Source organism: Rhea americana, unplaced genomic scaffold (genome assembly GCF_003343005.1).
Source record: "Rhea americana isolate MKP2758 unplaced genomic scaffold, rheAme1 scaffold_5, whole genome shotgun sequence".
NCBI classification, from domain to species: Eukaryota; Metazoa; Chordata; class Aves; order Rheiformes; family Rheidae; genus Rhea; species Rhea americana.
The window spans coordinates 8793487-8817391 of NW_028186645.1; the positions used below are offsets into that span (position 1 = coordinate 8793487).

Here is a 23905-nt window from a genome sequence, read left to right on the forward strand (position 1 = left end):
TATGCCAGTTTTGAGGACAACAGTAGGAAAGAAAAGCATTGCTTGGCCCATGCTAAAACAAGTTGTTCTCTCGGGAATGGAACAAATAAAGCCCTATTTTCCTAGAGATATGCCTCCTCAGTCTTCTGAGTGTCTGTTACAGTGTTCTTAGTTCCACTGCAAGAACTTAAAGTCTCTAACATATCCAAGTAATCCAACATTAYCCAAGTAATTTCTAAACTATTTACAGATCCAAGAATTTATGGAGTCTCCTATTTTCTTAAACTGGTTGTACTGCTCTCCACATTGTCAAATTGTCATTTTAATATATTGAATTTTAGTAAAATTTCTACTTGTAAAACTTTTGTAAGTTTCATAATTCGTAATTCATCATTTTTAAGTTTCATAARTTGATATCTAACTATATGTTATGTCCATATGTTTGTTTAAAGAATTTGATAGGACACTCATGAATTAGAAAAAAAGGCATGACTTTCCTTCTTTCTAGCTGGAAACTATGATTTAAAGGCAAATGGCCGCCGTTTTCTGAAAACACAGGTTAATGGAGGTAGAGTTGCAATTACGTATCAGAACTTCTGTTTTCTTACTGTGTGCTCAAGCCACTTCACCTACTTTCTTGCCAGTAGAGAGTGGGACAGTTACTAGGCAGAGTCTCTACACTGACTTTCCTATAAAATGTCAAACTGGTGTTTTAAATCCACCCAGCAACATCTCTAGGGTGTTGACTGCAATTCTCCTTTCTGTACCAGCTTTGTTAAGACCTTCTCCATCTGTCATTTGTCTGTTGCTCAACTAGCTGTTTAAAATCCTTCTATATGTTAATTTATATAACATAAAATACTTCAGGATCAATATTTCTATATACACTTAGAGCAGCTATAACTAGGCAGGAAATGAAACCCTGTGACACAAGTCTTCTTATGAAAAAAACTATCTTTTATTTTAAATATGAGGAAATGAAGCACAGTAATCATTGARCTGTTCAGGTGGAACAGTATTTATWAGAACATTTCATGTTCCTTACCCTGAACTTCTCATCTTGTTCTTAAATCAGTACAACATATTTTCTATAATGGGAGAATCAGATAGGCCATGATTTTACTGCAGGATTGTTATTAACGCTTTACCAAAAACATGATTTGAATAAGAAACATTTATATCAACAGAGAAGAAAAGAGAACCCACAAAAGCAGTTTTAACCCTACTAACTCTTAAATTCTTGTTCTTATGAGAAAAGCCAAGTCATTTTGTGGGATATCAAAGTCAGGCATCTCTGTACATTGAAAGTTTTGCCCAACCTACACCAGACTATGCCAGTCACACTTCGTTTCTTAGCCGCTTTAAAAAGATCAAAAAAACCCTGTAGTGTGCTGTTTCCTCTATATAAATCCTGCATCCTTCCTACCAGATGAGACTTGAATCCCAAGACTATCTCACTTAGAAGTTTCAGGTGTGCAAAATCATTCATCAAATTTGCAGATTTTGCATTAATGAACAATATATGCAATAGTTTGGGCTTTAACTATTGTAAATTGATTGAATTCCATTGATGTCATAGTAGCCATATTACACTGATTTTCGTCAGCTAAGAAGTTAGGCAGCTGATCATGTGCTTTTGGGAGTACTCAAATTTATTTAATTCAGTAGGGACACATTGTGACTCACATTTAAAATATTTGCGTTTAGAGAGGTTTCCCGTTCTAACCTTTCCACAGAGCTTCTATTGTACATTTATTCTGCATTCTCTTCTGATACTTCCTRCTGAAGCTCGCTGTATCAGTACAATAATCATTTCTTTTCAGGAGATTTGGAGAATGGAATAATTAATCTCTTTTCTAAAAAAATAGAACTTCTTTTTAATACTATTACTCTTCTCCCCATTGCCATTGTAGGCTCATTGACTGTACAGAAAACATATATGGAGATAAAAGTATCTTTTCAAGTGTGATGTCACTCTATCCTGGCTGATGCATGTAGGGAACCAACAATCTCCTGGTGATGGTCAAACTGAGCAGCTGTGTTAAGTGTTTCAAAACTGCGATAAATTGAAATGGGATCAACTACTGGTGTTTTTCCCTGGAAAATGTTTATTTTATTGGGGAGGGGTGTGTGTGGAGGCTGCGTAGAGAAATATTCTCTGATCATTTTGTTATTTGAAACCTCCGGTTCAAATATGGAAAGAGATATACTTTGTAAGTGTAAAGAAACTATCAGTTTCTGTAGTTTAATGCTTAGCAAGTTAGCTCTCTCAATGCAATGCTTAAGAGGCGTAGCATTTTTAAGAAAATGTGATTGTAGTAGACAGCTGAGTTTTTTAAATTATTCAGCATCATAAAATGGATTCTTTTAGGAAAGAGTTATAGCCCACTACAAACTGAAGGTGTAATCACCTGTATGTTCAAATCATGTAGAATCAGTTTATGGGGCTGCTCTGCTCAGGTGTTATAAACCCTTTTGCTTTAGTTCCTGAGAAAAACAGAAAAGGTGCTTTGGGAATAATTTCAGAGAATGCAGCTAAAGTGACTGTATTTTAACTGTAACYTGATCTAAGTCTAAATGAAATAACTCCAGTCTGCTTTCAAATAAATTGTAGACCAGTGACAGCCACACCATGGTAGGATTACAGCAGAGATTTGGCTTAAAATAAATCGAGCTTCCCTAAAGACTGCATTTTCTACCATTATACAAGTGCATGCTGAGGAACCTGAGCTTACCCTGCCGTAGCTAACACTGGCAACAGAGTGGGGATGTGTGATACTGAGACACCTGAATTAGCTGGAGGCAAGCCAGCTTTGACATGTATGCCTTGGTAGCTTGGCACAGCGCTCAAGCTGTGAGAGTCAGGGCTTATTAGCTCTGGTGTTGCACTGAGGTTGCGTGGCTGTACAGTGTCTCAGAACCAGGCTGGTAGATCTACCTTGCACAACGAGGTGCAAGGTGCTATTTCTGTTCTTAAATTTAAAAGCGACTTGACTAAAGCAAAGCCCTATTCTTGGCATGCAGGTGACTTTCACCTGCAGATATCTAGTGYGTTTTGAATGAAGTTATGCTAAAATTTGTGAAGCTTCTGGACTTTAAGAAGATTTTCAGAAGTAAGTGATGTTTTTGTGAATATCTGTAGGTTATATGGGCTTGCTTACCTTGGCAAGCCAAAACCTGCATTTTTATGTGCAAAAAGCATTTTATGGGCCTGGTTGTGATCACTGATCATTAACAGTTTAATTTCCTAGTAGTATTACTACTATTACTACTGTTTCAGGACGTAAATCTCTGTCAAGATTCTCATCAAATGTCACCTTGTGTAATTTATGTTCTACCTATACAAATCTTCATGTTCTTATTGGAGAAATTACTTTCCACATCTTTCTGAAATTTTTACTTATGTAATTAACCTRTCCAATTTTAGAGGTAATGGGTGAAATAACCCCTTGAAATAACTTATRTATAAATAGATAAAATACACTTTGAACATTCCAGATGAAATTCTATTCCATATTRTTCAAGTGTCTTGAAAATGGTGTTTAGGCAAGTTGTATATGAAGATCGATCTCACACCGTACAGATTTTGAACATGGGCTTTTATTTTGTGTTTCAGTGGCTGTTCCCTCACCAGTGTCAGCTTGCGAACCTGAGCCCAAAACCAACGGGCATTATCCGGCTCCGCGACTCTCTATTTCCTCCCGAGCAACTGTCGTCGCCACCATGGAAGCCCCTTCTCAGGGCCTGCAGACAGTCATGAAATGGAAAACAGTGGTGGCCATTTTYGTTGTGGTTGTAGTTTACCTGGTGACTGGAGGACTTGTCTTCCGTGCCCTGGAACAGCCTTTCGAAAGCAGGCAGAAGAATACAATAGCATTAGAGAAGGCTGACTTTCTGCGGGAACACGTTTGTGTAACCCAGCTAGAACTGGAGACACTGATTCAGGTAGGCCGGGTGAAGAAGACAGTATTTCTTGGGAATTAGCACAAACAGCTTGGCAGTTCATTGATCAACTAATTTGGTAGGGAGCTAATTTTTCCACAGGGTTGTGCACTAGGCTGCCTAGTGCAGAGAAAGAAAAAACAATAATTGGCAATGCAAAGAAAAGGCTCTTTTTCAATTGTTTTAGTGGGCTGGAAACACAAACTTCAYTTCCAAAACATTCTAAATAGAGGTTAAATATCTCCACTAGAATGATGAAAAATGTATGCAAAGAAAATCAGAACCTAATATCTGGAATGGAATTTTGTGGCAGGTGACAGATTTGGAAAAGGCTTGCCTATCTCTGTGAGTTTTCCAAATGCTTCTAAGTCCAGTTTTAACTCCAGGATTAAACCCAGCAACCAGGTGAGCCAACAGAGAATAATAGATGGGGATTCTGAAATAGATATTTGGCCAAGAATTCTGAAATTATGAGCACACTAGTATACAGATTTATTATTGATAATTTTAGGTAAATGGATCATGCAGAAGGCATACATTTTGAAACAGAAAATAAACTGTGTTTAAGAACTACAGACATATTAGTCTRGTCTACTGATTTGCAAAGTTTTAGAATAAATTTTGAAGGAAATAAAAATCAGATACATAGGGATAAGTGAGGAATGGAATAGCATGCAAGATAGAGATAGAGTTATCTTTCATTGATTAGATCTCTAGACAAGGAAAACATTATGCATCTCACTTAYGAGAACTTCAGTAAGGTATCTTCTAGAATCCCATCCAGAAACCTATTAGCTAACYTCGAGAAAATGGAGATTAGATAAGAAATGTGAGATTCCTAAGTACATATTCCAACAATGTCCAACACCAAAGTGGAAATTCAGCTTCTTATTTTAGATCTGAATAGGTATATGAGCCTTTCAAAAGCACAATGTATTAAAGTTTTGGGTTATTTGTGTGTCTTGTCAGAGYTCCATTGTGGTTTTAGACTGTTTTAAGGATCACAGAGCTATCCATGGACTGTTGTGTCCACTCACCCAACCATGTTACATAACCCTTTTCCTGGTGGATCAGACTCCATTTTAAAAGATGTTATGAGTTTAGTCTTTCTATTAGGAAGCTGTCCCAGTATTTCACTGATGTGACAGTAAAAACATACTCCTAGTTTTTAGCCTGAACTTACTCAGTTTCTGTGTAGCTGGTCTTGCATAGACAACCTTCTGTTGCTTAACTGCTTCCTCTCTCTTGCTGTGTAGACAGCAATCCTCTGCTGCCTACCCTAAGCAAAACAAATTCTTTCTGTTTCTTTGCAGACAGATGTTGGCTTACCCTGCTTGTGCTATATGTTCACTGAAGACAGGTCAGTTCTGATTTGGAAGCTGTGTGTCCTTGTTTGTGCAGCCCGGTACTTGAGCTAAGGGGCCAAACCTGCTTCAGCAGGAAGCAGTTACCACGCTAATGTGACTATACAGCTTTTGGATCAGGACTGGCTTGGATCAGTCATATCTTCAAAAGACAGGTGAACGTGGTTGGTTTTCAATGTAAATTCTTCTGGTCAGGAATGTTGGCTCAGATCCATTTCTCATGATAGTGTTGCAGAGATTAGAATTTCCCTCAACATCTTAGGTATGATGTATGCTGGCTGATTACAGATTTTTTTTTTTWAATATTAAAAGGAAGAAGTTTGTATTCCCCTGATGGCAATGTCAGTATTAAAAGATATGCAAAATACTTTCTTTTCTAGCAGAAAACAGAATACATAATAGATACAACAAGCAAAGCACCTCAGCAGGATAGTAAAGATTTCTGCACAGAGACTGCAGTACAAAGATTTCTTAATAGCCCATATTCTCTAGTCTAAGCTGTGTATCTGTTTTAATTCTCTATTGTGCACAATATCTTGTCCTTCTTTCACCTCAGAAGTGGTGATACAAAAATAATAAACAGGCATACTGTGTCATTAGAAGGCAGCTATTCTGAACAAATCTTATCATCTCTTGATACTTTAGTATGTCCTCAGGCATTACACTGGGTAACTGGAAATCATTTTGAAAAGGTGAATTAAATGGGCATAGCAACTTAGCATGTGAAYGTCCTAAGGCCAAGTGATGTGGAATATTGAAATAGATTTGTCAATAAAGAATGATATCCTTTGGGTTATTTAGAATATCTGAGAGTGAACCTGGATCTAGAGACTGATACAGAAAACTGTGACCGTAACTGACTTGCACATAAGAACAGTAAGCCATTGTTTGAAGATATTGTCTTGGGGTTTAACGTTATGCTTTCATGCCTTCRTGTTGGTGATCTCAAAAATGACAACTCTAGTTGGCACAATGGATTACTGCATTGCACCAAATGCTGCACCTGCCTTTACGACTGTAATTTCAAACTGATGTGGCAACCTCCATGGGTCCTGTTTGCTGTGCTGTGTGCATTCATCACATGGCTGCCCCTAAGGGAGATATTTATTATTAATATCAAATGACTACCTTAAAGCACATAGTTCATACTTTCCAGAATGGTTKTGATGACTCAGCACTGTGCTTTGCAAAATGCACAGAATGGAAAAAATACGAAAACTGGCTTGTACCCTTTATTGTTGGGGTGACTCTGGAAGAAGAATTTTTAAGGAGGAGAGGAAAGGAATCTCATATGGTTTGCAAGGTTAATGATGGCCTCTTTTCTTCCTTTTGCCTAAATTTCTATCTTTCAAAGGGTTCTGCTTTAGAAAACCTGTAAGATAGATGKATAGATGTGAAAAATTTGATGTGGATGAGACATGCTTTACAAACTGATCTCCAATAACCCATTGAAAATATTTACACTGGTGGCACAGATGTGAATTGCCCTATTGATAGTGCTGAGTCCAGACTGTGTATTTCATTCATAGACTTCAGAAACAATATAGTGATGAAAGTGTAAATCCAAGATGCAAAACCAAATTCAAGATATTTTAAGATTCTGTTTGTCTCTTGGRCTTTAGTTTAGTTCTGTCTAATGCTAGCACAATGACAGATTTTTTTTTTTCTTAACAATATCAAGTGTTTCACAATGCAGGCTACATTTTCCCAGGTTATCTGAAGTGGAAGTTCTTAACTGATCACTTTTTTAAAAATCTATTTCTACTTCTGAAGATGCAGAAACATCTTCATGCAGTGAAACAAATTATTRCTATTATGTGATCTACTACTTGGCATGATGGTGAATATCAGAAAAAGAAAATGACAAAATCAAATGCTTTGTCTTAGTACTTTTGAAGATGAATTTTCRGTGTTGGAGAGAAGCAAAATCTGGACTGTGCTAAAAGAGGATGAAACTTTGATTGCTTCAACTGAATTTAGTGGCATGGTATCTATTTGGACAAATAACAGAGGGTAGCAAGACTCAAGTAACTGGACATATTGTTGAATAAAAATGGCATCGGTCATTTATATTAGCAAACATACTAATATAATATTACAAATCTTTTTTGTTTCCAAATGTTAGGGCATAAACTTATTAGTAGCTGAGCTAAACAAGAAGTCACCYTTCCTTTGTAATAAAGCACATTTAGCCTGTATTATGAAAAGGGTATGTCTTTTTTTGAAAGATCAGATGTTATCCATCATTAGGAGAGGCAGGCAGGAAGACCATCAATATCTTTTAGCAGAGTAATTCTTATAGACCTGATAAGAAAGTTCATATTCTATTTTCACTTAGCCTGTGTATTGTGTAYGAGTAAAAAAAGCTGTTGTGATAAGCCCTAAATAACAACATARGATAGAGTGGTTTACTACTGTAAGAAGTTACTTAGGTGATTGGTGGGCTGCTTTCTTCTCTCTTTTTCTTCAGGGTTTCATTTAGGAGTGTGAGTGATTATAGTCAGAAAATCTCACACCTGGGAACTGAATCATATTATCAATGGCCACTAATGGCTACTGCAATTGTAATGAGTTAGCCTCTAAGCTGAAAAGGAAGTGGAGTTGGAAATAAGCAAGTCAGATGCTACTGGCTAATTATGCAGTAAGAGTTCATACCTTGAATGGGCTGTTCTGAATACTTTTCCCCTGAAGATAAGCAAAATGAAACATCCTGTAAAGATATTTGAGTTTTTAGCTTTTTGATAGGTTCACTAGTGTTATAAGACAGCTTGTCTTTTCAAAGTGTTTCATTATAGAATGAAGAGAACTTGGATGGCTTTCATGTRCTAGAAGAAAGCTCTAAATGGAGCAGAAAAAAGTCTTTTGAGTTAACTATGGGTTAGACTTKCCTGTTGCTGAAGGTAGGAAAAGACTATACGTGCTGTGAAGAAAAGCAATGGTAAATATCTGATTATTGAATCTTTTTCCTGTGCCTCTGATAGGTATTTTCTCTRTGTCCCAGCTTTCCTTCTGCTCTGATCTTTGTTTTAGCTTATCACCCTAAGGACTATATGAAAAAGAATTCAAATCTCTTGAGTCATGTCTAAGTTGGTGCAGACCTCCTAGTTTGTCACTTTAGCCCAGAGCTACTATGATCAGACTAAGCACAGTAGAMCTCTGCTACTGTTCTGTAGCTACATTGCTTCCAGAAAATAGCTGAGATGTTTGCAAGAGGTTAAGCCTTCTGAACTTACACACCTCTGCTCCGTCCCTTGTTGAATGTTGTAGGTCTGCCTGAAGACTGGCCTGTGGCACTATTCTATGACATCAACTCACTTTATAAGTGTAGGCAGATGACAATCTGGCTGATTGTTACCTGAAGGCTCCTGTGGCACAGGCAAAAATATTTAAGGGATGAGCTCTCAAAGCTCTTTACCTGTGGTTATTCATGAACAAAATATTGGTGATTTTGGTTCTTGGAAAACACTGTTGTGGAAGAGGGAATAAATGGGAGTTTATAATGAGAATCCTTTAATCACTGAATGAAGGGTAGTGGGAATAAGGGGAGAGGTGGGGCATACAGAGAAATTTATTAGGGAATTAGTCTTAAAAAGCTGCTTCCTAATGAGGAGTATCTTAATAATCATCATAGAGAAACATCAGAGCATGAAAGACAATTGTAATCCATCTGTGTGCTTGACAGGAATATGTTTGGAAAAGGATTATGCAAGGAGATAATCATTATYGGATTAGCATGATCTGTGGAGGGGAATTAATAGAACAAGAAAAAGGGATGACAAGGATTTTCTTTCTTGTTCTTAYGAATTCCTGTGCTTGGATACAGAAGGGTAGATCCTTTGAGCAGCTCAATACCCAAGAAAAGCACTATACTTGTTCTTGGAAAACATTTGTTAAGTTCATGCTTGGGTGCTACTGGAGAAAAAAAAGAAACATGAATAAGCAAATCAGATAAAAGCATTTCTTCCCGAGGAAAGCGGAAACTGTCTGCTTGATTCCTGTATCCTCATCAGCTGCATTAGCTCCCAGCTATCTTGTTGCCTATGGGCAACATTTTTCTTGAGACAGATGTTTTAGTTAGTGATCAAGATACCTAATGTGCCAAGGGGGATCAGAAATTGATTATGAGGGTACAGTAAGGGCTGGCTGCTCCCTAAAGGACATGGAGCTGGTAGCTGAGGACCATACAATGACCGGTAGAGCAGGGGCCTTGCCAGCCAGAGCCTGTTCCTCCACCCCCACTAAGGGAGCAGGGCAGGATRGGGAGACAGCTAGGGCAACCCAGCATCCAGATCATCAGGCAAGTTTGTGGTCATGAGACAGGTCCAAGGTCCAGTCAGGAACACAAGTCAGCAAGAAARGGTCAGGTCTAGTGAAGGTAACTGTGGTCAGACACAGTTCATGGTGTCCAGGCAGGGTCATGGTGATGGGGCTGGGCAGAGGTCGGGCGAGATGGTTGCCTATGGGTTAGTGGGACCTGTGGCTGAGCAGGGACAGGGCCGCAGTGGGGCTGGAACCCAGCATTGCTGTGGCATTGTGGGTCAGACACTGATGGCCCCAGGCTGGGCTGAAGTGGGGGTCTGAGGCTGGGCAGGGTAAGGAAGGCTGGGAGGTAGGCATGAACAGGGAAGGYTGTCCTTGCCCTTGGGGCCTGGATGATAAGGATGCCCAGATAAGCTTATAAAGATGTTGATTGAAACTTTAACTGGTATTTGAAACAAACAAACAAAAAAAAATTTACTACAGACATGCTATTGCAATCAATGCAGTTATAGGTGGTCAAGATGCATGCAACACTGTTTATTTATTAGTGGAAAGATGAGAATGAATTGAATGATCCAAACTACATTGCCCTCAGAGGATATAATCTTTATTTGAAAGCATAATCAAAACTGGAATTATTGCTACTACTGATGACCTGTAATGGAAAATCTCAACCTACTTCCTCTTAAACATCCAGGAGGTTGCGTTCCACCCTGCATAGTGCTGCCCAGTATTTGTTACTTGCCTGCCTACATGCATCTTGTCTCCCCCTGCTGAAGGCACCATCACTGAAAAATCTCCTACTGCTTTGAAATGTTGCCGTTTAGTTTCCAGGCAAGATGAGATGAGAATGTTACCTTGCAATATGTCTCAGTGTCCACTGCATACTCCAGAGATTCCTGAGTTAAGGCTTATCCATCTAGCTCTTGAATGCACAGCGATATAACTTTGTTGACAGAGCACATACCTCCACTACCTAGCCCTGGTTGTCAGAAAAATAATGATTTTGTCTCTGATCTTCACATCTGTCAATAGTTCCCCATGAGCTACCTGTGTTCTGCCACATTTTCTTAGATAGTTGTATTTGTGACAGATTATGTTGTTCAGGCCAATTGGACTATCATTTTGGGATTGTTTCCTCAAGAGACCAAATGCCAGAAAATCTCAAGAGAACACTGCCAGATGAATCTTTTCTTTCTTTTAGACATCCTGCGTAGCTTTAAGTAGGCTGGTCATTTTGCACTTTAGGTTTTTGGGGGGTGGGGAATGGAACTGGCAACATATATCAAGCCCCTGCTGAATTCTGATCCGGCCCTCCAGAATGTGTGCAACCATCTGCAGCTAGTGTGATCTACTTTTCCTTCAGTAGCCATTCAGTAAATTATTACTGAAGTAGCAGACCTAAAATGCAACTCTGCAAGCTCTCAGTTGATTTGTATTATCAGTGCAACAGCAAACATTCATGTTTAGGAGGGTGTGAGGAACAGTGATGTCTGTAACTGAAAAAAATGTAATATTTTGTCATATAATATTCATAATATTCTCACATAATAAATGACATATAGTATAATATATAATATACATATATTAATATAAATATACAATAAAAATGATAACACTCATATCCTATTCACAATATTTTCATATCACAGAATCACAGAATGGCTGACGTTGGAAGGGACCTCTGGAGATCATCTCTCCCATGCTCAAGCAGGGTCACCTAGAGCATGTTAGACAGGATTGTGTCCAGGAGGGTTCTGAATATCTCCGGAGAAGGAGACTCCACCACCTCTTTGGGCARCCTGTYCCAGTGCTCTGTCACTCTCACAATAAAGAAGTTTTTGTTTATAATCAGGTGGAACTTCCTGTATTTTTAAGTAATATACTATACACTATATATTCAGTAATATAATATACTTTTCTAGGAAAAGAGAAAAAAAATGTCAGGAATGGTTAGACAGCATGGAATCCTGATAACTGTAAGTTTTCCCTTGTAGTAGTGTGTAAGGGAGCAGCGAGGGTTGCATGCTCTGCAAGAGAAAGTGAACTGGGAGCCAAGTGCGATAACAGGATAGACACCAGAGGTGACCAGACCAACAAGAAGCTGGGATGCAGAGCATCAAGTTCAGGTCAGGATCAGGGCCAAACACAGTGGCCAGGGTCAGACACAGTCCAGCAATCGTAGTGATGAAGCAGGCCTGAGGTCAGTGAAGAAGCTGACCTTGTACTCAACCAGCTAAACTCCTAGAAGAGGAATGTGCTCCAGGCCCTGACAGAGTGAAACCCCAGTATTTTTTATCAGGCATAAGGAAAATATTCTTCATGTAATCTGTAGACAAGAGATATTGATTCCATCTTCTGTTGTGAGGAGGAACTCTAACAGCTCATGGGGCAAATTAGTGCCCAAGGCAAACCTACCATACAATTCTTCAGACTTTGAGTCCTATATTTTAAGAACTAGGCAGCCCAATGTGGTTCCGTGCCTCATATCTTTTAAATAGTGCTGCCTGGATATCTATTGTAGGAATTTAAAAGCCTTTTTCAGATTGGCATGGAGTTTGGATTGTACTATCGTTTGGAATACAGTACTCGGTCTTCCCAGTGTCACCACCTATGCTGGGCTTTTCTGGGGGAGCTGCCTTCACTCTCATGCAGATTCATCAGACCGAGTATTTTTGGTTACTGAAGGATTGTAGTCTGCCGATGCTGGTGGGCCAAGAGTAAAATACATATCTATACAACGACAGGGAATCAAACTAATATTTGTGATCAGAAATATATGTATTTTTTAAAAAATGAATTCTTGGATTTACTTCTGATAGTTTTGTCATTTTCTTGCTCCTATCTGCATATTGGCTTTAGAATACATAGATTTCTTGAATGGGAAGAAAGAGAATTTCATCACTTCGAGATATTTCAAGTAACTGCTTGCTTTGAATTTTTCAAATAAAAATGTCTTAGATAGGGAAGATTTGCTGACAGAGCTGTTAGCACTCTGGAAATTGATTCTTTCCCTACTCCAAGATAACTTGAGAATGCACACCTTCAGGTCATGCTGCAGAGCCTGCCTCAACTTTCACAGATGGGAAATTGTCTTAAAACCTCATGGTCTGCATGAACTGCAGAACTTTATTAGTGGCCTTTTTGTCTGCCTTCATCTATCAGGATATATTTGTGTAGGTTGGGATGCTGGGATGGTGATGGTAAGTAAGTTTGCTGTTCCTGTTCTTGCCCTCATCTGGTATACCTAGTATATCCATTGCTGTATACAAAATACTATCTATTCCAGAGAGCGTATTGGGATAGTTGGATATTTATAAATGAATGATATCATTCACACTTTAAAGAAAAATGTGCATTTGCTGGATGTGGAGAGAACCTGAGGAGCTCAAAACTACCTGTAGCAATGGAGCTCCACTTCACCAGCTTTGTTTGGCTTCTGGAGGGGAGTTAGTGCTCATCCCTTGCAAACTGGCTAACCTGTGTAAATTCAAATGTGACCGAAGTGTTGTAATTAGCCTGATGACATTTGCACACTCGAGGAAGGCAACCAGCATTCTTTGGCAGAAATAACATGCCAAGGTAGCTGACAGTGTGTCATGGCCTATTTAAACAGGCAACCTGTCTGTTATGCTAATTTACACTATTCTGAGTAAACAAACAAATGATCTCAGCTTTCACAGCATGAAAAGCCAGCAACTAGCTGTTGTACAGTACAGAAGCCCTTTCAAAGGATTTGGTCCAAAATACTTCCTTGTTCTTTATCCTCATTTCTTTGAAGCTTGGACAGGTGCTGGGGAACCCTGGCTCTCTGCCTCCATGAAATGGCTGTCCAGCCCGGAGTTTGCTCATGCTCTAATTCCAGAATCAGTTTAGCCTGGCATATAGCAACGCTACTATAAAAAGGGCTGTCCTGTAGGGATCTCCTTGGCTACACCTGGCTTCTGTGTTGCCTCTGCATCTCTTATTTTCCCACTCATTCCCCTGTGCTGTCACTGGTGTTTGTGAGGCTGTGTCATGAATTTGGGAGCAGATTAGCTGAAATTAGCCCAATGGAAAAAAAAATTTTCAGCTGTCTTTTTCTGTCTTCTTGGTGCTTATTCATGTTGGATTAAGATGACTTTGAAACTGTGGCCTAGTCATATTAGCCCACTGCTGCACCTGAGCTTGTGTGTGACCCCTTCTTGTCGGTCCTGTGATACTTAGAGACATTCTCCATTCCCTTGATCTAGTCCCACGTTCCAGCCTTAATCTCTGGCATTCCTTCTGCAAAATCTAGATTCGACTTACTTAGCAAAACTCGTTTCAAAACACTAATCTTTATTYCAAGATAATCAGGGTAAGGACATACATGGTTGGTTATATTTATTCTTGTTCCTGTATACATATAATTGTCCTTTTCCTTTACAAATGAATCCATATTTCTTTCTTTAGACCTCCTAATATTATCATTCCATAAGAAGAACTGTTGAAGAAATGTATATAATTTCTTGGAACTTTAGTGGGAGAGATCAATTTTCTTAAAGATCTGGGAATGAAGAGTTTCCGTTGTTTACAACTTGGGCAGTGTGTTCTACAGCAAAGAGTAGTTGTGGAGGAAAATACAAACATAATCATGAGAGAAAAATCATGGGGAAATTAGAATAAAGTATCAGAACAGAGAGACTGGAGTAGGATGATAATGAACACAGATGAATTTGTGGAAGTTACATAGTGGAGAAGAAGCAAAAGAAGTTAGTAGAGAAAAAACAGTGGAGTTTGATGAAGTAGCTTTGTTTCTGTATCAACTGGGGAACAACTGGGGATGTTGCAGTAATCAGATTAAACACAGAAGAAGTAATGCTTCTGCGTTTTACTATGTGGCTAGAATAAAAGCTAAGTGTTAGAAATGTATTGGATAAACTTGCAAGATGTGGTTGCAAAAGGTGAGAGAGAACAAATGGGTGATGTTAAATATGACTCTTAGATTACATAYGGACTGCCCAAGGGAATGGAGTAAGTTAGAAAAACTTTTGAGGAAGAGTTAATTTGACCTGAACTGAATRAATATGCATATATGTCTTAGGCACATGTAAGAAAGATATCAAAGAGATAAGCAAAAATATGAGGCTAGACTGAAGGAAACAGTCAGTTGTAGTGATGAAGACTTGTAAGGCTCCCAGGGGAAAAAAAGTGTCAGAGGAACATATGTGGTGGTGTAGTCATTTGGAGACATAGGCAAAAAAAATGAGAAAAAAAAAGCAAAGTGGAAAGTAAAGAAAAGGAAAAAATGATTAAATAAACCATCAGAGGAAAGAGGTGAATGAGAAGTGTATCATGAAAGCCATGGATACAAGTGTTAAATTAATCTATGCATATGAAAGTCAATGCTAAAAGCACAAGAGAATATGACATTATAGGGGAGATAGGAGAGAAATCTGGACAATTTGGACAGACCGGAAGCAGGGCAATAGTTAGATGGAAAGATCAATCTTGGGTTGCACACAGACAGTACAGAAAAAATGTGGAATAAAAATCATGGAGTGAAAATTCACATATTATACAGTCAGAGGGAAAGAGAACTATCTAAGACAATGACATAAAAAAAGTCAAATGAGAAGTTGTTATGATAGGTGGGGTTTCTGTGTTGAACAAAGATAAAGAGAGGACGTAAGAGCAGCACTTTGTCTGTCTGGTTGGACCTGGCAGTAGGTTTACTAAAACTGCCAGGCTAGAGGCAATATTTAGGAGGAGGAACAAGTATCAGAATAGGAGGGGCAAGAGGAAGATGAGGCATTTTGGCAGTAATGGGTTGACTTGGTAACATTAACATGAAGTGGGGAGGGAGCAAAACAGATGTCTGTAGATCTCAGAAACAAAAGGAGAAAGAGGGGAAGAGCTGGAAGTAGTAAGAGGTGGAAAGAGAGAAACTTGATTCATTTACTGTGAGTCTTTGGAAATGAGTCACAGTTGGGAACATTTGGGAAGGAGAGTTTTACTTTGTAAGACAGTTACYTTAGATACTGTTCTGGAGTGATAGATCTGAATTTCTCTATGACAGGTAGTAAATTGCATGAAATCTGCAAACAAGTAGAGTATATGTGTTATAGGGTATCTCCAATGTGAACTTAGAGCAATTCAGCTGAATGTGGCAGGTGCTGATGAGAGATTTATATTCTGTGCTGTGGAGGCAGATGATTTTAGCTATACCATCCTTTGTAGAGTAAAAGTTGCAGTGAAAGCAAATATGTATGTCCTCATGATGCCTGTTTAGAAATTCCCAAGAATGCTTTCAGCTAACTGATAGGTCTGTCTGGTTTGAATCTGTGCTGTGTGAGACATAGGAGAGTAACCTGGAAGTAGTGTAGCTTCCTCAGCTTCTGCTCTGGATTTAACTTGTTCGTGTACCAGCTGGGGGTCTTTGAACCGTGCTGTATTGGTAGACATGTGATCATGTACAGAATGGGAACTAGGAAGTCCTGGCTGATTACAAATTTGTCTCATGATGTTTCCATAGTTATCCTATTTGTTTGTTTCAAATGGGATATAAATGAATAAATAAATAAATACTACTTAGCACAAAATATAAATAACTTCATCAATTACTAACTGTTGGGAATTAAAATCATTGACTGACTAGCTTCAACTGACTTCATAACTATTACTTGTTTTTACCACCCAGTTTGGTGGTAAAATKGGGAAATTTTTCCCTTGGCAGTTATTGCCACAAGAACAATATTTATGGATTTCTTTTGTGCTGTCAGTCCTCTGCTTCCCAGGTATATGTATCTTTTCTCATTTGTCTACAYATTGTATCTTTGTTATCTCAGTATCTTAATTATTTACATTAGTATCTATTTATTTCAGTCATATATTCAGATCTTAYGTAGAGAGGATGCTACTGTACTTTGAGCAAGACCTAAAAAGTTTAAATCTAAGCTATTTCCAAGGTCCTTGGGGTTTCCCTTTGGAGTGAATCTATCTTCACTTGCATAGTATGTGGTAAGGTATGCATAAGGCTGATTTGTTACCTCTTTTTTGCAGCATGCWATTGATGCTGATAATGCTGGAGTCAGCCCCATAGGAAATTCCTCTAACAACAGCAGTCATTGGGACCTTGGAAGTGCCTTTTTCTTTGCTGGAACAGTCATCACAACAATAGGTATGTTTATTTTTCAAAAACATAGTCATACTGAGAACTGGATTAGGAAATAAATTTCAATAAAGTACATCACAAAGAAATAAAGTAGCTGAACTGTGTTTCTGTTAATTCTCAAAAGGCATACCTGTGGTACGTATCAAGAGCAGTGACTCTCTGGGGAAATATCAGAAACTGTTTACATAGGTAGAACAGCAATGCTGAGCTGCAAAATAAGTAGCACCTACAGCTTTATAACCTTGTTCTTGATGTTAATGTAGATGATCTTAATTTTCACTATAAAGGTCAAGAATCAGTGCCAGATGAAAGAACCTTATATAGTTATTAGGAATTATGGATTAATTTATGCAGAAGGGTAACATTTTTCTGAAGTACATCTGCTAATTTTGGCTTATGCTCTGAAGCTTGATATAATTCTTTCTTTTAATGCCTTACTCCTTGTAACTGGAAATATATTCACATAAGTATCATATCTTTTTAAAAATCCTTAGCTTTTGGTACTAATAATACCTTATTGGAAGAAGTTCCACAAATTGTGGATTATGTAAGAAAAAGAACTTTCTTTGCCATTTCAGAATTTGTTTACACAAAATACTACCAGATTTCTCCTCAGTAGATGGAGGRTATAATGGAATGCCCCATTTACTTTTCCAAAACATTCATTTTTGTAATTTCATTATTCAGGCCTCTGTCATCTGTGTCTCCTATATAGTGTATCCAACCTACTTAGTCTCTCAGTCTTTGAATGTTGGCTTTAGGTGTGCAAAGGTTTTCATCCTATTCTCTGTGAACCAGTTCTTTTGAAGATTGTTGAGGCAGCTGGGACTTCAGAAATCAGTCTGAAAGGAAAAGATGATAAACCAATAACACTGATGATAAGGTTAATCTGTTAATTATAATATAGTGCTTTGGTAATTTTAAACTCTATGTCAGTGCTATCTTGGTTACTGTTAAAGGGTCAACAGATATTATTTTTGGAAATCACAGACAAATTGTTGCTTTCTATTTGCATTGCCTTTGAATATTCTTCTGATTGTTAGCAGTGCTACTGCATGAATTCTGTCTGGACATTTACGATTTTTTAATTATGTAYAGAACATTTCTTCAGCAAAACAAATAAGGGATAAAGCGATTTTCAACATCATGACTGATGCATGCACTGGTGATTGTATAGATAAATAATTGGAAGGTACACAGACTTTCCTTAAAGTGTGAGAATCTGGACTGAATTCTGCAAATTCTTTTTGCAGTTATAGCAACAAAAATTTTCCMGTGCAGTTATATGAACTTGCCATGGTGATCAGCTCAGACACTGTAGGTGATGCCTTTAGCGCTGTCTTTTCTTTGGGCTCAGAGTGATGGTTGAAGTGTGTTGGTTTAGAGTGCACACTGCACACCTCTGTGTGTCTCTACACACTAAGTTATGTTACCATGTGTTTTTAATGATAACATAAAACTGGGAGGTGGATAGAGAGAAAACATTTCTGAATTAAATGTCCAAGAAACAGGCTTTTAAATTACTTATTAAAATAAATGCCACTAGTTTACATAGGCACATTCATCAGCRTGTTAGAGTTTTAGGAATACCATAGAAGAAGTCCTCCAAACAAGATTCCTATTGTCTTGCATGTTGCAAAGGGCCAGTTAACACAACGCTTTCCACCTCCTCTCTAGTTTGCCCAGACACTTGCCTATTTGCACTTTAGCTATGAGACAGCTGTAGAAATCCAGAGTAAAGAGGATCCCAGCGCTTTACAATAGTTCTCAAAGGATCTACTGACCTTAATAGACCTCAGAATCCAACTCTTTTCTGCCAATATCTGGTGTTCTCTATACCTTACATGGAGTTATGAGGCTGAGAATGAAAACCACACATGCCAGATATGCATCTGGTCAAAAAGAGAGTTTTTAATTCATGATATGCAACCATATAATTATGTAYGGATAAGAATCTGTGATCTGTTCAACAGACCTGGGCTACCCTAAGAGAAGGTAAAAGGTAGGCATGTACTTGACTTTATTATAGCACCAAAAATGCTAGTTAATTGTAAATGGGCTAGGATTTCCAGAGGRAGGGCTTAAAAAATTATTTACTGAAATCTATTAAAAATCATGAAATATGAACGTTAGATTTTTTTTTAACAGAAAAGGGGACTGAATAAATGTAGAAGCAGCCCTTGAGATATCATGTAGTGTGAGCGCAGTCTGGAAGCCACAGTTTACCTAGTCAGTGCAATAAGGAGCAGAGAAAATTATGAGCTAACCACTGAAAATGAGTCTTGTCAGGGGCATCACACTCCCATCAGGAAGCAACTGGCAGAGCAGCAACATGGAGGCACCAGGCCASCACTGAGTGATTTTTGTGCCATGATAAGTCAAGCTAAATTAATTAGTCAAATAGTAACTTTAGTTAGCAAGATGATTCCATAGAAAACATGGGTAACTGAGGCTATAAATGAATAACTCTAAGCCACAGTGGGTAGCTTGTCTGAGAAATGACATCATGTGATGGAGAGTTTGTGAAGAGRAATTACATGTGAAACAAAGACATCACTATAGGATCAACTCATTAATTTTTCTAAAAAGGCTTTTATAAATTCTGAGACTGACAATTGTTTTTCTTCTCAGGATATGGGAACATCGCCCCAAGCACTGTCGGAGGCAAAGTTTTCTGCATCTTGTATGCCATCTTTGGGATCCCACTCTTTGGCTTCTTGCTGGCTGGCATTGGAGACCAACTTGGAACCATATTTGGGAAGGGTATTGCAAGAGTGGAGAAAGTTTTCAGAGTAAGCTTATGGGCAATTTTTCGCTTGCATTGTATAACTTATCTAGCTTTTAATTCTTTTGCTATTATTTGCAGTCTTTTTTAAATATTGGCAACATTCACATATCTGGTTTAGATGATGCTTAATCTCCTCCARAACCCTCTGTGGTCAGTGCAGAGAAATAGGCTTCTCTAGATGGTGATGCAGGAGATAGAGGTTAGGGTCTGAATTTCTTCTTGAGGACCCATCATTTTTTAATGACTGCAGGCTGTCTCTGCAAAATGAATCTCCTAWGTTACCTTACAAGGAGTAGATGTAAAACACCCTTCAAAACACTATAGRTTGCTTTTAAAACTTATTTCTCCTTACTAAAAGTAGAAAGAAGTAATACAACTTCTGGGGGAACAGAGAGGCAGTATAGGTCCCGACTGTATAAAAACAAAACTTAAAAGATTTTGAAAACAGAATTACTGGAGTGGATAAAAACTTGGGAAGAGAGATGGCTAGGTGATATGCTTTCACTGAGAGAGATCAGATGTGTTGGACTGGATCTGACTGGAATCTTCTTCAGGCATTTATCCCCCCCTGTGCACCASAGGTGCATCCTACACTAGATTCCAGGAGATGGATTTTCTGGAGTTGAGCAGCTCATATGTAATTTCCCGTAATGTAGTCAGTACCCTCCATTTCTGAGTTTATATCACCAGAAGCAATTTTTTTGCAAGCAGTGCCACGAAATTGGCAAACATTGTTTTGCTAATTTGCTGATGGTTCACTTCAGGGATTCTCTCTTTGAAGCAGAACTTCTAGAAGTGACCTGTGTGATGATTCCCTTTGGAGAAGGCATAACTAGAGGTAAGTCTTTCCAAGGACAGAGTGGATGAGGAGCTGTCCAAGCTAATTAGTTTAATAGGCATCTATTGCTAAAATGTTCCCACAGATGAGAGCAAGTTACTTGTAACTGTTTTTGAAAGGAAATAATTGAGCATTAGACTGGAGTATGAGTGATTTCTCTCTTGATTAATTTACTATGAAGTATGCCAGAGTAGCCATTAGGAATAACTCTCAGTATAAATGTGAAAAAAAAAGAGGAGGGGGGACCTAGTGATTTTCGGTGAGGTAGCATTTACATGCCAGAGCTTGGATCACTTGAATACAGAATATTTTTTGGAAACTGCACAATTCTGTGAAAATCAGGTAATGGAAAGGTGGTTAAAGTTGGGTCCGCAAAAATGGAGTGAGACAAGATGACAAATTTCTTTTTAAACTAGTTTCTTTTTAAACCTACTTCACCTCAAAGGAATCTGTAAATTTTCAAGTCTGGTTCTGCACAATAAAACTACAGACTAATAATTATGACATGAATAAGATATGATAGAATATTAGATAGATATGATAGTAGATATGATATGAATTTGAGAGTAAAGACATTTTTGATTAATTCTCAACTTTACTACAGAATTTTCTGAATTTATCTATTGCTGAATCTATTTAAGATTCGCAGAGGAATGCTGTTAATACAGTGTCATACAGAATATAGCTGTTCGGCACGTAGTAGAAGATCTGTTTTTTCTGGTATTCAGAAGTACTTTTTGTCTTTCTTGACTTAATGCACTTGCTTGTTTTTTTATAACCATCCAGAATATTCCTTTTCCTCTCTGGTATTTTTTCAGCTGCTAAAGCAGTTAAGAGATCTGTGGTCCCTTTGATTAGTCTAGGCATATGTTTATTCATTCTAGTTCTGTAATGATTTTTGAGGGTTTTATACATCATTTCCTTCAAGTATTACTGATAATGAGGTTCAGCTATCTGAACTATTCTTGCTGTAATCTACAATTTATGTACATCTTGGTAACTAGTCTTAATATCAGTGGTTTCCGCATTATATGATTATTTATACAATGGTTGACATTATATTAACACAGTATAAATGTATGTTGTTAGCTAATATAGACTATAGTAACTGTAATTTTAATAATTATTTWAACTATTCTTTTGTGTTTAAATTTTTAGATGCCATAAATATTTGTACCTAATCAGAAAATCCAAAAGCAGAGAAGCAGTTCTTGATTTAATTCTGAGCCCTCAACAAAATTTAGTTCAATGTATAACTCTTACTTCTTATTTTGTAATTGTCTCCATAATGTACTCAAGTTTAACATCTTTGTAGGAGTAAAATAGAGGAATGGCATAAAAATTAGGAGAATAGAAAGCAACTAAAAAGAACAAATAAAGGCTAAACAGACATCAACAGGACTAAGAAAATGCCAGGTGATGTGCTTCATGAATTTGTCGGAGTTATCCAAGGGGTCATGGAGTGTGTATCAATGACCTAGTGACAGAGTGTATTAAATTTCCAGAAAGCTTTTGACAAGTTTTCTCATCAAACACTATAAGGAAGTCAAGCTGTGATGAGATAAGAGAGAAGGTTTTATGTATCATTAAGTGGTTAAAGGGGAAGTGGAGATTAGGAATACACGGTAGAACTATCAGTGYGATTCCATCAGAGTCCTTGCTGGGATCTTACTGTTTTAGTAGAAATGGTCTATAATGATTCAGAAAGAGGATGARTATGTAGATGACAGAGTTTGCAAATTACATCTCTAGATATTTCAGGATAGCTAAAATAAAAGTGACTTGTAATGAACTGCAAAAGGTTGATAAGATGATAGATGAAATTCAGTGTTGGCAAGTACAGAGTAATTCATTTTTCTTATGTTGAGAAATGTGGTTCTGATACACACACACAGGGATGGCCTCTAATTTTACTATATTGAAAGAGACCTGGGGTTACTATTGATGCATCTCTGAAAACATCAGTACAAAGCTTAGCAGCAGTCAAAAAAAGGAAACAGAGTGTCTGTAAAGGGGTTGAGGACCAAAAGGAAAACACCATACTMCCATTGCACAAATCCACAGTGCACTTGCACCRTAAATATTACATACAGTTCTAATCATCCCATTTCAAAAATTCAAGCAACAGAARATGTAAAACAGTGTTAGGATCTGCACATGCTGTCCTTGTAGCCAAATCTTTAAGACTACATTTCCTAACTGCCCACATTACCTGCCGTCTGTTGGTCCTCATCCAGGCTATGCTCTTGGGAAGGGAATAGGAGAAAAAAGGGAGAAACTTTGTGTATGTCCTAGACTTTATGTAATATACAGTTTACATGTGCATATGGCTCAACACTCTACTTCTGTCTATCTTCAGTTACCTTTCTTTATACATTCATCCTTATAGCTGTTACATGGCTCGTGTCAGGGCTGGCAAAAGTTCCTCAGATCCTTACAAACTTATCTTCTGTACAGGTGGATGGGATCTGAAGACAACTTGATATTGCACTGAACTGAGGCAGTCTACAAGAGAAAGAGGAATGTGAGGTGATGCACTTCAGTGTGCTTCTGAGACCCAGGGTATCAAACAAGTGTAGGCATTGTCAAATATCATCAGAGATATGGAATAGCTTCCATACAGAGAGTGACTGAAGAAAATTGTATTCTTTAGCCTAGTGAAGAGTTTAATGGCATGAGGAGATCATAGAATCACTAAGGTTGGAAGGGATCTCTGGAGATCRTCTAGTCCAACCTCCCCGCCAAGCAGGGTCACCTAGAGCATGTTAGACAGGGTTGCATCCAGGTGGGCCTTGAATATCTCCAGATACTATAGAGTTCCATAAAATCATGAGTCCTATGGAGAAAGTGAACAGGAAATAATTATTCTCTGCTTCTTGTAACATTGAAATGAGGGTCCTGTCAGTGCAAACTTCACAGTAAATTTTTAAAAAGCCCAGAGGAAGTATGCCTCATGCGAATTAAACTTTGAAACTCGTTGCCATTTGTGGCAACCAGAAGCATACATAGATTAGAAAAGGAATTAGACAATTTTATGGTGATGAATCCATTGAGGGCTTCACTTCATGGAACAGTATAACCTAGACATAACCTCTGACAAAGGAAACCTTTCTGATTATGATTACTGAAATGTAGGAAGGAATGTCAAAGGAATAACCCTATTTTATTTACCCTCTTTTATAATCTTTTTCTAAACTGTTCCTGGCTACTTTTGAAGACAGACTATAGAGTTAGATAGAGTTTTGGTGTGATCTACCATTTTCTGTCTTCTGTTATATAGAATGGTCATTTTTGTGGTGAAGCATGACCAAACAGGAGAGCAGTACAGATGTTAGTGGTAATTTTGCTGTGGTTAAAAGATGTGTCGGTCTGAGTGGAGTAATCTAAGCCTGCATTCCTTCTAGCGTCCATCTTCATTGAATGGAAACTGCACTGCAGAGCTCTGCTGTCATGTTTGTTCTCAAAAATATAGAGCTTAGTTACACTTTTCTTTCTTTCTCCTTCTCCTTTTCCTTTTTTCTTTTTTCTTTTTTCCTTTTCTTTTTCTTTTTCTTTTTCCTTTCTTTTTCTTTTTTTCTTTTTCCTTTTCTTTTTCCTTT

The 23905-nt window shown here is 37.9% G+C and overlaps 1 protein-coding gene across 2 annotated transcripts in view; it reads left to right on the forward strand.

Moving 5' to 3' along the window:
• Window positions 1-23905, forward strand: part of KCNK10 (potassium two pore domain channel subfamily K member 10) — a 70959-nt gene that overhangs the window by 23694 nt on the left and 23360 nt on the right. Inside the window, exons 2-5 of one of the 2 annotated variants that reach the window (XM_085317655.1) lie at window positions 1268-1326; window positions 3596-3924; window positions 16569-16686; window positions 19312-19472. In XM_085317655.1, the coding sequence (XP_085173781.1) occupies window positions 1268-1326; window positions 3596-3924; window positions 16569-16686; window positions 19312-19472 (667 nt within the window). The remainder of the gene's footprint in view (window positions 1-1267; window positions 1327-3595; window positions 3925-16568; window positions 16687-19311; window positions 19473-23905) is intronic. The other variant, XM_085317656.1, reaches the window with a different exon arrangement.